The sequence below is a fragment of the Anneissia japonica genome, unplaced genomic scaffold, assembly GCF_011630105.1.
Source record: "Anneissia japonica isolate Jap-2015-1 unplaced genomic scaffold, ASM1163010v1 scaffold3888_len366471_cov172, whole genome shotgun sequence".
Classification (NCBI taxonomy): domain Eukaryota; kingdom Metazoa; phylum Echinodermata; class Crinoidea; order Comatulida; family Comatulidae; genus Anneissia; species Anneissia japonica.
This window is the reverse complement of record NW_022687727.1, coordinates 46,069-60,151: the sequence shown is the minus strand read 5'-3', so window position 1 is coordinate 60,151 and position 14,083 is coordinate 46,069. Positions and strand designations below refer to the sequence as shown.

The 14,083-nt window shown below is 34.7% G+C and overlaps 1 protein-coding gene across 1 annotated transcript; it reads right to left on the bottom strand.

Annotated features, from left to right (window-relative positions):
• Window positions 1-565: 565 nt before the first annotated feature.
• On the bottom strand, window positions 566-10,729 carry LOC117120695. Its single transcript, XM_033265735.1, has 6 exons — window positions 10,590-10,729; window positions 6,500-6,625; window positions 2,526-2,609; window positions 2,072-2,311; window positions 1,295-1,912; window positions 566-839 (listed from the first exon to the last, which is right to left on the bottom strand). Exons 1-6 carry the CDS (start codon window positions 10,684-10,686, stop codon window positions 571-573), a joined length of 1,434 nt encoding a protein of 477 aa, XP_033121626.1. The 5' UTR covers window positions 10,687-10,729; the 3' UTR covers window positions 566-570.
• Window positions 10,730-14,083: the final 3,354 nt, after the last annotated feature.

The following is a 14,083-nucleotide window of genomic DNA, read 5'->3' as shown; positions in this document are numbered from 1 at the left end:
CTATTCCCGTACGATTACCCCTATAGGCTGACTAAAGTGGCTCAACAGTATAATGCCTCCCTGACATCAACTGTTGGTTATTATATCATTATTGAATCCAGTGATGGATTAAGTATTTGTCAAAATCCTTAAAAAATGCAAATGAAAAGAAATTTATACTAAAATTTCTGCAAGTGCCACCTACGGCTATCTAGAGGTGATATAATCATAGATTTCCTTACCTGAGCCCCAACCATGGTTGGGGCTGACGTGTTTTCTTCGTCTGTGAAAGTGCCTCCATGGGCCCCCTCTATTTTAAATTTCTGGATCCGCCATTGATATTGTTATTAAACATACGATTCCCCGATTCAATTGTCTACTGAACCTCCCGCTGTATATGTAATGATATAAATTCAACTTGTAAAGTCCACTGTTGCCCATTATTATCATCATTTTGGTTACTTTCACAACTTTGTTATTTCAATATCCAATTTACCAAACTAAAAACAATATTTTTCTTCACAGATAACTTTTGAAGATTTTCTTAGTTACATAACATTTATTGTTGTTTTTTTTTTTTTTTTGCTTTGTTTATTTAACACAATTTTTTTCTAAACACTCGTATAATATTTCATACTGAACAGAATCAGGATTATGTTTGTGGGTAGTGACCAGTTCAATTTTGTTGAACAGACAACAGAGATCGTTGTTGTAGACGAAACCTGTGCATTCAAGATCGTGGTTGCAAAACGCAGCACAGCGTGTTGCTGATTCTACGTTGAAGCTAATCAATATTACACCACTTAGTTCTTTTTCTTTTGAAGAGATCAAGCGGGTGATTCGTTGGTGGACCACCGGTCCTGTGAAAACACAAAATTGATACATTCTTTTTTATAAAACGATGGATAGATAGATAGATAGATAGATAAGTTTAATCAAATGCCAAAAAAACCCAAATTTACCATAATAGATGTAGGCCATTGTGATTTTGTGATCAGTCCTATGCATTCATATTAAATATTAATCTGTTTTACAATTTTGATTAAAAAAAAACATTATCGGATGCAATATTTAATTATACGAGTTAAATGTTGATTAAGCATTGGAATAATTTACATGGAATTGGTAGGAAGAAAAAACTTAAAAAGCAAAATGTGTCAGTGCTGCGTTCCTCCTTTATACTGTAGTAGTGAATTAAATATTCTCTCTATGTTGAGCCTGCTTTAAAAACTAAAAACTAAATGATGGGAACAATAAATCAACACTGTTCAATGTTCAATCTGATAGTGATCTGAATGTGGATTAGGTGACTTACCCCGTTCTTCAGCTGTTTTCATCTCAGCCTCAGTCAAAGCTCTGTTGTAAATCTGAATCCTACTCAGCTTCATATGTACTGTAGGATCCTCTGCAAACTTAATGTCTGTGACATTCATGTCAATCGTAGAGAATGACGTGTTCACGGTATGGACTATCTCACTGTTCCTCCAGACTGTCATTTGCCTTAGAAATCCATTGAAAGTTACAGCGAAGAAAGTCCATTCATCGGGCATCAGGGCATTACATCGAATCACTTCAGCACCGTCATAACAAACAACAACTTCCGAAATGTGAGTAAAACCACTTGGTTGAGCATGCGAAATGCTAAAAGTTTGTGTGAACCCTCTGAATATGACTATAGACCCATACGAATCCGTAAACGGATAGATATGAAAGCAGATGGAAAACGCAGATCCGCTCACAAAATTATGATAATTTTGGATCACAAGAATTGCAGATGTAAACTCGATGGCCTGATCGATAGTATTTTTTACACCAGTTGTCAATAGCCAACCAGAAGATGCGTGCCCATCATGTTTAAATCTAGATATATCGTGAAACTCGTAATACCTATTCAAAGGCCAAAAACCAACAGCTTCCAAACCTCCATTGTAATCTTAAAGAAAAGAAACGCCTCCACAAACTTATTTTGTTTTGCCAATTATTTGGTTTGTGTTGGTATTAGATATAGACCTATAAACAAAGTCTACATGTTTATAACTGCTGTGTCGAAGATTTCATATGATTATAGAAATTAACATAGTATTTAACTTACGTGCCGTTGTGTTGCCATACACACGGATTTCGCACACATGTAAATATTCAAGCCCATTAATCCACAAAATAACATAGCGGCCAATGATTGAAGGAGTACATGCAAAGTCGATTAAGGGACTTTTATAAACCTGGTCCAAAGTCACTGGATAGCCGCACGATTGACCATCATTACGATCTTCAATATCAGTAACAATGATGATTTCTGCGTCTTTTATTCTTCTAACGGCAGGTTCCCAAGCTAATTATAAGAAATCATTTCAAAAATATAATTTTCTATAGTTTACACTTCTTAAAACATGTGTTTGTACCGTCGTACAGGCATACCGTTACATACTAAAACGTATCAAAACTGCTTAGAATATCCAAAATGGCCAGAGTTTTGCCTCATTCACATTTCTTTTTTATAATTCTGGAAACCCAGATTATGTAAAGTATATCCATTAGAAACTTACACGTAATTCGGTTTATAACAGAGACTTTTTCAACTTGATAAATATCCTGCAGATCGACAGCCAACCATTCACCGTATCCCATTTCTAACAACCACAAAAATAAAACCACCATTACAATATAAATGGCATAAATGTACAATCATCAATCATACGGCTACGCTCATCACGGCTGTGGTTACTATAAAAAGTTTCCAGCTTATGCTATTGTCAGGGACATCGCTTCCCACCTCTACCCCCTTGGGTAAATCCTGCTGCCACCACTGCCTCCTAGGGGCACCACATGAGTGTTCTATTTGCTTGAAAATCTATCGTCATCATTAGGCATATTATTATTATCATTATTATTATTATTAAATGAATTCAGTTAGATCATGTGTAGGCCTACAGTTTATGAGATTTTGTGTTTACACACCTTGTGTGTGCCTACCCCCACCCCCTCCCCCGCACACACACAGAAATACGTAAGAAAAGGTCAAAGTCCCAACCTGTTTATAGAAGTATTAGTACGTTTTCAGTAAACAACAAAAACTATTAAAAATATAATGTCTAAAGGTGTTGCCAATCTTGTGTAAAATGATAATAGTATTACAGCTAGAGGCAAGAGATGAAAACAACCATTTATACAAGGAAGATGACATTGAAATAATCTTCGTGTTTTGGCACTTTCCGTACTTTCCTTATACAAAAAAAAAAAAAAACTCCCAGCAGAAAGTGTGTCTACGCCTTTACATGTTTGTGTGTCTTTGCCCCCTCGGGGGTAAATGCACTATGCTTTCGTCTGGCAGTTAAAGATGACTGAAAGGGTAAATCCGGCGGAGGTGCATCAGGGCCTTCGGAACCGCACCGGCTTTGGCCGGACCACTTTTTCTCAATATTATTACATATTTTATTTATTTTTATTTATTTTTTTATTTATTAAAGACCTAACAGTGCGTCAAAACACCAAAAAAAAAAAAAAAAAAAAAAAAAACAGTCGCCATAAAAATACAAAATGATATAAAAAACAAATGTCTAAAGATTAAAAATACGGCACATAAAATTACATAAAAATTCAGTTTCACATATTAAATATTACATACATAGGCCTATTACATTAAAGGTAGAAATATTACAGTTAAAAATATCAAATAAGAGAGAATGGCAAATAACAGAAAAGTCTACACCCTCAAAAACAATTACCGTACTCGCGCGAATAAGCGCCCGGGCGCATAAAATATTTTTTGCACTTTTTGAGGGGCGCTTATTCAAATGGGGCGCTTATTCGAACGGGGCGCTTATAAAACAGAGTGAAAATTGAGGGGGCGCTTATGGAAATAGATGAAAATCGAGGGGTTCTTATGAGAACTTATTAAATCCCAAGAGGCACATTTTGAATGAAAAACGATTAAATAAGGACATCAGGAAACCGCAAATTACGAATGGTGCTGCGGCGGAAAACATAATCGTCCAGAGAGCATGGCTTGTCATGACAAGAATGTTGTGAGTACAGTATTACATAACAGCAGAATAGCAGATGAAATTAGTGGTGGTGGTTAGCTTGTTCGCCATCGGTCGATTGAGAATAGCAGGACGGCATGATCATTGCAGGTTTTCTTGAAAACTTAGATGAGAATGTGTTAAAGGTGCAAATTGTCGGAAAAGGAGTAATAGGACTAGGAGACAAATGAAAGAAGATAAAAGTTAGAAATATACTGTCTGTCTGTCGAAGATAAATATCCTCACTTTGATATTGACTAAAGGAGAATGTGATTCCACTCCACACCACAAATCATGCCAACATCCACAGTCCCAGGATTGATTGGGTTATTCAAATAAGAAGGGGCGCTTATTCAAACGGGGCGCATAAGGAGATTTTCTCGTTATGAGGGTCGCTTATTCGGTAGGGGCGCTTATTCAAACGGGGCGCTTATTCGCTCGAGTACGTTAGTAATTTTGACAATGTTTAGACGTTATTTGTATAGGCATAGGAGGCCTACTGTATTTCCATAGATAATTCATAGCATACTGTATCATGTGTATTCATAGAACATGTTCTAGGCCTATAATTAATTGCATATTGTTAATATTTCTCAATACCCTGCACGTCGTGTAGATATAATTACAGTTATTGTTATTCCTTGTACATATTCGTGTTTCCTGCACTTTATTTATTCATGGAGGAATAAACAACTCAATTACATTTTGAACAATACCGTATATCATTTTCGCAGTAGACCTACAATTCTCATGACTTGTAAACAATCTTACGAGTTGAATTTGGTCAATGCTACCACATTCTGTGTCCAGATATAGCATTTTTAACTTGGATGCTTTCTTTTCTGTGCCCACTCTTTAGAATCATGTACAGGACATAGGCCTTTATTATCTCTATTTTTTCTTGAGTCATACCAGTATGAATAATATGATGCCATGTAAGGTCATATTCTTTATAAAAAAAAAAACTTCCTATTAGTAGGCCTATTAAATATGGGAGAGTACCGGTACCTCATGAACATTACTCACACACCCTCAAGCCTGCTATGGGGATATATTCATGCCACGAAGCTTAGAATATCATGGAATATAGTGTACGCTGGGAATAAATATTTTAATATAGATAAATTTAGTTCATGTACGATGTACAGTATATATTGTACTACATATTTTCATAACAATAACATATTTAGGTGCCATAATTTTCAAAATTAGCTCACCTCCGGGCTCAAAACATATGGGACAGAGGTGAGTATATCTCTAGTCCCCACTAACTTTAAATCTTTGTCTGCCAACAGACAGGATGGGGAGGGGTGGTGGCTATACAGGTTTGCCAGCTTGTATTTCCAGGCATCCAGATGTACCATATTTCCAACATAGACTCTATCTCCGCGCTTATTTTATTTCTTTGAGGGGAGGGGCTAGAGGCTCTACGAATTGTCCACATTTATTTCCGGGCATTGAGAGTTGCAAAAAAGTTGTTCAACAACCATGATGAGGCTAATATGTGGATGCTCAGAGACCCTTTTACAACAAAATTTGTTTAGTTCCACTCCCCCCAACCCCGCTCTGACTATAATGGCCGGACCAGTTGCAAAATGCTTGCGACGGCTATGTGCATGATGGGTCACGTACAAAAGATATAAAAAATACACCACACATTTCCTGATACAGTAACCGAATCCCATGTGGACACTTTATTAGTAATCATAATACAGTAAGGCAGTATAGGGCATAGAAACACGCTCCCGCTGGGAGCCTATATTTTTTGCTACTGTAGTAACTTTCTAGTGAACTTTCTAGGACAGGTCTTATCTAACTGCAGCTTTCTGTGTTGGTTGTAACTTCAATTGATAACTTATTGTAACTAAGACAGGTCTTATCTAGCATGGCATTATCGTGAATTTGCATTTTATTTTTGTCTTTAGCTCATGACTCATCACACCATTTCTTCTTACCGGATTTATTCTTAAAAGTTTAACCAGATTTACTCTTACACGGTAAAGTGCCAAATCACAACATAGTGTCTACTTGCCTCCCAAGGGGCAGTAGTTAAAAAAAAACATGGCTCAGCTATTCTTAATTAGTAAACTGGATAAACTTGAACACAACCAAAAAATATCTCAGAGGTCCTAAGCTGGAAGTAGTCACTACTGGTTGGTCTGTTTTTTTTTTATAGCATTCTTGACACTTTAATTCGCTAACTTAGTATAGAAATACAGTACAAATCATGAAATTGCGAGTTATGGGATAGATTAGCAGTAGTTCAGGAGGTCGTTCAAGTTTCTGGTAGACCTCCAACACCCGCAGAAGAATTGGGACCCTTGAATCAACAAAAAATGGCTGACTTGAATTAAGTGTACACAACAATGAATGTCGTCTACAAAATGCCTTACTGGAATCTAAGCATTCAGACATTGAAACAGCATGATTGAAAATTGATTATGTACACCAACTAAAAGAATAGAATCTACTACCAGTAAAAATTGTATGAAACTTACCAGAATGAAAACATGGAGGTATTTCTTGAAAAGCAGAATCAATGCCATCTGTAACAGTAGATAGAGGACCAGAGAACAGTCTACTTTCGGAGGAACTATTGACAGGTTTCCGATAAGAAAGTAGAGCTGAAAAACAATCTTAAATAAGTAAGGTACGGTACATGCTGAAAATATATATATTCAGTATTATTGTATTGAGTCAATGCACGATTTAATCGATTAGAATTCTTGTTGTGCAGTGGTGGCCCCTGCGGAGAATTAGAAGGCCCACAATTTCGTCATATACGGATCGTCTGTCAAAATTTTGCAGTTTCTTTAAGTAGCCAAGGGATGGGTCCCGTACCGTGCCGGAAGTTGACAGACCCCCTTGTCGCACCACTTATTCCCTGTTGAAATAAAGCCTGACAACACCACTGTTTTTGCGTGGTAGAATCAATCCTTGATTTATCTAGGTGATTCATGAAAAAGAAACGTAAAAGCATATAATAACATGCCGGTACAGTTGCTTTTATTTTTAAATATATTTATTTTAGATGTTATTTCTTTTTTATACCTTGTTTAGCGAACTTATGTTTTAAAGATTGTCAGAGGAGCTCGGAAAAAATAATACTGTTTAGTTTTTTTCTTATTAATTAGGAAATGGTTTGGCAAAAGTATTCGAACGGAGGAAAGAATTAAATTCTATTGGTGAATGTAAACAGTGTAGGCCTAGTAATAGGCTTGATAAATGCTTTATGCGCTACCGTAACTGGCCAAAAACCTTGCCTGTCTATCAGCAACACTGAAATCCTTGACATTTTTATACTGTATATGAATTTCGAATAAAATGAAAAAATGAAATGAAATGAAAACCGCTATGCCGCAAGCTACTTAACTTCAGAATTTAATGGCACAACAGTTAAAATTAGAGAAACTCTTTGAGGTCCTCCACACGATCGGTTTGAACAAGTTACTGCAATTACCAATGATGGGCCGAATGTGAATAGGCGTTTGTATCACCATTTCACTAATTAAATATTCTATTCAATTTGATTCCTTTTCAAATTAAAACCAAAATATATATAAATCTGAATCTGAAGAGGTCACTGAAATACAAAGGTAAAATGGAGTGAGAAGATGCATACATGAAAATACCTTGTTGGAGAGAGTTAATGTCAGGAAGTTTGAGGAGAATTAAAATGACAAATAAACTAGAAAATGGGACCGCGGTGGAGCACCAAATATAGTGGTAGGTATTTGCCAATACAATCTTGCAGTAGTTCAGAAAATGCAGAATTAGCGAGTAATAAAGTAAACGTTGTATATTAAGGGGGGAAATGAGGAAAGCCTAAAAATTATACCAAGATTTTTAGAGAATTTTATTTTCAATTTCACTGATATGTTTCTTCCAAGTTAGACCACAATCAAGATAAACCCATAGGAACTTGGTATATTGAACATCTGGTATGGCATAATTATCAATATAGATCTCTAAGAGTGAAAGGTCAAGAAAGATTGACATCTGGGGGCTTTGAAACAACATGAAGTTACATTTATTGTGGTTGATTAGAAGTTTGTCAGCTATATTGGGACGGGGATGATGTTAGAATTAACAGTGTCAAATAAATTTTGAACGTTTTTGTTAGAATAAAAAATAGTAGTGTCATCAGTCAATAGAAAGGGGGTTTGAAGACACAGATGGATATCATTAATATATAAGAGGAATGGACCTAACAAATACCCCTGAGGAACACCACAATTATTGGGACGGGAATTAGGAATGGAGTTAAAATATTTGGTAAACTGACTATACGATTTGAACGGTAATTCTGAAAGTGATCGAGGACTGGGCTGCGTTTTCTGCAAAATGCGTGTTTCAACCAAAATCACTTTGAAATACGAGACGGTTGGTAACTATGCCTCTAATTAAAGACCATCTCAAATTAACCACTTTTCTGTGGCCCCCGTTTAAATTCCTATCTTTTAACATTAGCTGTTCCCTCAAATTAAAGACTCCTCTATTTAGAGACCATGGACATTTCCCCTCCAATTAAAGACCACTAAAATATATAGGCCTAGTGATGTTAATGCTATTTTTCTATAATGAATGTTGTTATAGGGCTTAAACATAAAAATAGGCCTATTAGCCAATGCACATCACAAGATGTTTTGTGTATATTAAGTAATGATAGTGGTTCACTTATCATTGGTTATCCGATTAAGTGAAGATTACTCAGAATGCAACAGATCAAAAACGTGTTTAATTAATGAAGTATGATGATGAAAACCGTCAATACCAGGAGAATAGTGAATAGTGGTCACCTCACTTATGTTCACAGGGCTAAGAAATAACGAATTAGGTGTCGGGTTGTGTAGAATTCTTTCAAAGATATGTTACTTCGGGGGCTTAATTTCAACTAAGTAGTTGTTAAATACACACAGACTTTGGGTCATTGGAAAGATCACCATTGCCAAAATATTGGACGAGGGGTGTCCCTTTGGCAGTCACACATTCAGTAATTTGCAGAAATTTATTAGGCATCAGTCAAGAGTGATCTAATATTACTGAAGAAGGTGATAATAATAATATTGATTAACAAGAAATATTTCCTATAAAAAAACGCCGCAACTTCTGTACCTTATTCAATTTGTGTATACAGCTACTTCCAAATAATTTAACCTATGTGTATGTAAAAATATAATCCATCACCTCGCTACAAGCCAAGCCATGCATAGTTCAGGAGCAGATTGGCCGGACATTGGTATAATGTCTGCAAGCGACAAGGATATGAACATCTTATTAAGTATACACACAGTGCCTAAATACCAATAACTATAGCACTGTTTTTGCAATTTATTGTAGGTGGAATCCTTAATGCATTATTTAATCGCCATATATTTCTAAGTCTGTAAAAGAAATAGACAAATCACAATGAATATATTATTAACCTTTCTTAGGCTGTGGATATAGATGTCAATCACAATGTAAGTGTCATTTTACACAGGTTGTACAACTATTTATTTGAACCAAAATAAAAATAAGAAAGATGCTTATTTTTATGAATTGTCTCATTTATAATTCAATCGTGTTTTTTTTACATCTTTCTTTCCTATTGTGATTAATTATCAATTTGTATATTGCCCTTTTGTTAAAGAACAGTAAAAGATATGCAATGTATATAATAGGAGTTAAATGTAGATACGGTCTGGGAAAAACTTAATACTAAAGTGGAAATGCAAATGAAGCCTTACATGAGCTGTGCTTTGTCCTAATCACCCTATAATGGTCTAAACCAAATAGACCTATGTTGTATTTCCAATATGGTAGATTTAAACCTGTCTGGTAATTTATTTACATCATGAAGCAAGATAAATTCTTCATCTTTAGGCCACCATTAAGTGTTAACAAAAGAGGATTGTTAACATTATTTGCAGCATTGTCATTTTATTGTTGTTGCTAAAACAAGCACCGTTGTGTGTTTTTAGCTGAATTGAAAACAAAGACTAAGTTTAGTAATACAGTACAACGCTTTAATTACGAGGCAGATTTTAGGGAAAGATACCTAAAAATATTTACTTGTTGAAGGTCTTGGGCCGTCTGCTTATAGACGAGCCGCGCCTAACTTAGGCCTAATGTAGGCTCACAGTTGGCCTCGGCAGCCAACAACGATGGGAGAATTATGATTTGAACACTCTATGGGCAACTGTACCAAATCTTACTTAATATTTTATTAATAAATATACGAAATATACTCACCTCAGAACGTTGTAATACACAGTCCAAAGGTTTTTCTTCCGTTAATTTCTGTGTTGACCTAGGCCTATCAATCTACTAAATACTAGCACTTGAAATTTTACGTCACTTGTTTAAGTAAAACTTCGAACCCCATTTTAAATAAAGCGATTAACGTTAACCTTAAAAATAACTATCTGCCAGCTACATAATATATCTTTACCTATTCGTTAACGTTAAAGTCGTACGCTAAAAACTACCTAATAAACTGAGTAGGTCTAGGCCTATTAACACAGTTTTAACATTTGTTTTAATTGGTAAACTTCTTTAAAATAAACAACTATAAATAATATCATTAAAATAAGTTCATTACAGTACCTAAGTCAGCTGGTTCCGCCATAAATATTAATACAACAAAGCTCATCAGCAATAAAAAAACAAACTTTCGCGATAGCCGTAAGAAAAAAGACATCATCACTCACACACCTGTTTTCGGTTGACATTGGTTCAGCAAGGTGTATAATTGTGTACTTTGAAAATTGTGGCTATCAAATAGTATATTTTAATGGTTTTATGTACGTTATTTATGCCAGGAGAGGCGAATAGCAATTATAATTGTCCAAGTATCCAATCAAAAGAAAGTATTACAAATGATCTTAAACTGATACAATGGTTTTCCCAAATGACACGAAAAGCGTTATTTCTAATACAAGAAATTGAAAGCATTTTGACGTATTAATAATTTAAAAGTGCGCTTTATATAAGCTTTCCCTCAAAGGTTTAATGATGTCGGCCATTATAATGTTGATGACCTTTTTATTTATTTTTTAATAATGGTAAGGAATAGCATTGGCATTTATTTTTGGATCTATTAAAATAATATTCTTATCATTTTAAGGTGTTGTAGATTTTAAATTGTACTGTAGTCTATCAACAGTCAAATAGCAGCAATTCCATTTACATTACACTCATAATTACACATTCTTGATGTTAAAGTACTGCTTAAATTTTTAAAATTCATTTTAAGGATATAGGCCGACATTAAGTCAAAATTGTAAAAGGCAGGGGTCCCAAGTTGTGAAACTCAAATTCCTGGGGACTTTTTTTTTTTTTTTGCGACGAGTATACTGCCTATAAAACGCACAACACAAGTACACACATGTACAAAGTTATCGCAATGTTAACAAAGAAACTAAGGCAGGTGGGTCACTGTTAATACGTTATTGCCACACAGAATGTTCGATAAATTTTAGGTCTGCCTTATTGTCTGCAAAAGAATGGGAAAATTTAGCTTACTGAGCCTAAAGCTTAGTTGTGAAAATTCGTTAAAATCCTTGAGAAATCCAGGAGAAATTTCAATTCCAGCAGAAATGTGGAATTTCCTAGAGACTGGAAAACAGAAACTCCTGTAGACTTGTAAACTCTGGAAAAGAGTTTAATCTGAAAATATAAAGTCAATTGAAATCTGAACTAAAACTCATAATTTTCATTACACTCAGAATTAGACATCCTTTACATTCATCAGGTCTTTTCAAAGTGCATTGTGAGATATTTTTCGTATTTTATATGCACTATAAAAAAACAGAATTATTAATAGCTAATATCGATATAATAATTATACAACTTATTTATGTGAAACATTTCTCCTTTTCTTCTTACATTAGGCTGCAAATATTTAGAGAATAAAAATTATATGCAATGTGATGTGATGTAATTCGATTTATAAAGCGCTTTACCGAAGTCTCAAACCGCTCGAGGTGTGAGCTAACTCGTACAATAACTTGCTAGGGTCTCATTGTGTCAGTCTGAGCTACGGTAAAACCGGTACCGCTATCTTTTTTTTTAATCTGCAACAGGGGATGTACATGGAGGTAAACCTCCTACCTGTCTCGAAAGATGTACTGGGTTCTTTAAAGTGCACATGACTTACGGTCTATAGTCCTTATCGGAGAGGATGCGTTTCATCATCAGAACCATAGGCGCGCAGCGTGTTGTTTGAACCAGCGCCGATATTATGGCTGTACGTTGCGGCACCCCTGCCTTAACCACTCGGCCATTAGACTCGCCAACCAAGGAAAGGGATAATTGATCAATAACCCACAATCAATTCGATTCAACATAGGTAATAGTAATTTAAACTATAGTAAGGGTGCTAATTTATCAACAGAAATTCGGTTGAGAATATGTGTTTTGGCCATAAGTGTAATTAAGGTCCTAAGTGTAATAACCTTTGGCCGAAAGCTATATAATAGGTCTTAAGTGTAATCGTTTGTCTCTAACATTCGTGTATGTGTCTGGTATAAATAGTATATTGGAATTTAATTTAAAATGGTGTATATGATATTGCTTTAGCGTCCTTTATGCAATAATGCAGAAATATATAAATGTCCATACGATTTCATTTCTGGGATGCGGTAATAGAAATAAAAGAAGAAGAAGAAAAAAAACCCCGAAAATCAGACTTGGTTGCCATTTTAACTACAGTAAAAAAATTTATGAACATTAATTGTAAGTTTTACAAAATGCTCTTTGCTCTCAATTACGACAAAAAAGGTGTATATTTTGTACGTTTTCCAAAATGATAACGTATATTTTTCATTTTTAAAGAAAGTTTCAATTTATATATTTACTAATAGTTTAATCATTTTTCCTTTTTCCTCTATAATATTTAATATATTAGTGTAATTTTTTCAGTATCATCTAACTAAAAAGAACAATAATCTCCACTGCCAGTGCGAGATGGTGAATGAGGGCACATTTACATAAACCAGATGTAGCCCTAACAATAGTTGCGGCATCTTGTTTTCTTGTTAAGACAAGCCTTGCTTTGTGTTTAGTCAGTGGTTTCACCTGAAGAAAAAAAGACATCATCACTCACGCACCTTTTTTCGGTTTACATATTCTCTGTGAGGTGTTTTTGTCAAAATAATCACAATTTAATACCCCCAAAAAACTTAGTGTACTGTTAATAGTGTTTCTTTAATGGTTTTATGTACGTTATTTCTGTCAGTTGAGAGGAAAATTGCAATTAATAATGTCCAAGTATCCAATCAAAAGATGGTATTACAAAATGGCCTTAAACTGATACAATGGTTTCCCAAATGACACGAAAAATGTTCTTTCTGATACAGTACATTAAGCATTTTTAAGAATGAATACTTTAACTGTGAGCTTTGTATTCATTCTCTCAAAATGCTTAATGGCATACTGTATACCATTATAAAGTCAATGACCTTTTTATTTATTTTTTAATAATGGTGAGCAAGAGAATTGGCATTTATAGTTTTGCCTCTATTAAAATAATATTTTTCCTTTTCAAGGTATTGTAGACTTTAAATTGTACTGTAGTCTATCAAAAGTCAATTTCGAAGGTAAATTTTAGGGTTAGATATTAGAAATGATAAAGGAGAATTTTCTTGTAATAAATGCCAAAAAGACTAAGAAAGTTATTTTCGACTTCAGAAGGAAAAATAAAACTATTCACGAAAATATTGTAATAGATAATAATAATATTATAAAATAAATTTCTCAGAATTTATTTTTTGACAATAAAGTTGACTTGTATCTTGTATCTTGTACTGTATACGCACATTAAAAAAAACCAAAAAAACCAAAAAAAACATTACCATTACCAAAACCATTAAACTGCAATTTGTCGGGATAAAAATAATTATATGTATTTTGTACAAGTAGACTCTAAAATCAATTAAATAAGCCTTTGAAACCCATAAGTTGTCAAAATTGTCGGGGGCTTCGAAACCTGGACCACTATCGAGACATTTTGAGCGACGCTTGATCACGTTCACTTTGCTCTCGTCGGGGAAATCTTCGACCTCGTCGGAGGCATCGCCCCCCCCCCCCCCACACGCCCG

Bases quoted from the DNA above. Each gene is read 5' to 3' on its own strand.
- LOC117120695 (XM_033265735.1), bottom strand. From the start codon at position 10,686: ATGATGTCTTTTTTCTTACGGCTATCGCGAAAGTTTGTTTTTTTATTG. The intron at 6,626-10,589 runs GTACTGTAATGA...ATTGTTTTTCAG, and splicing joins GGCGGAACCAGCTGACTTAG to CTCTACTTTCTTATCGGAAA. The intron at 840-1,294 runs GTAAGTCACCTA...GTGTTTTCACAG, and splicing joins GAAAACAGCTGAAGAACGGG to GACCGGTGGTCCACCAACGA.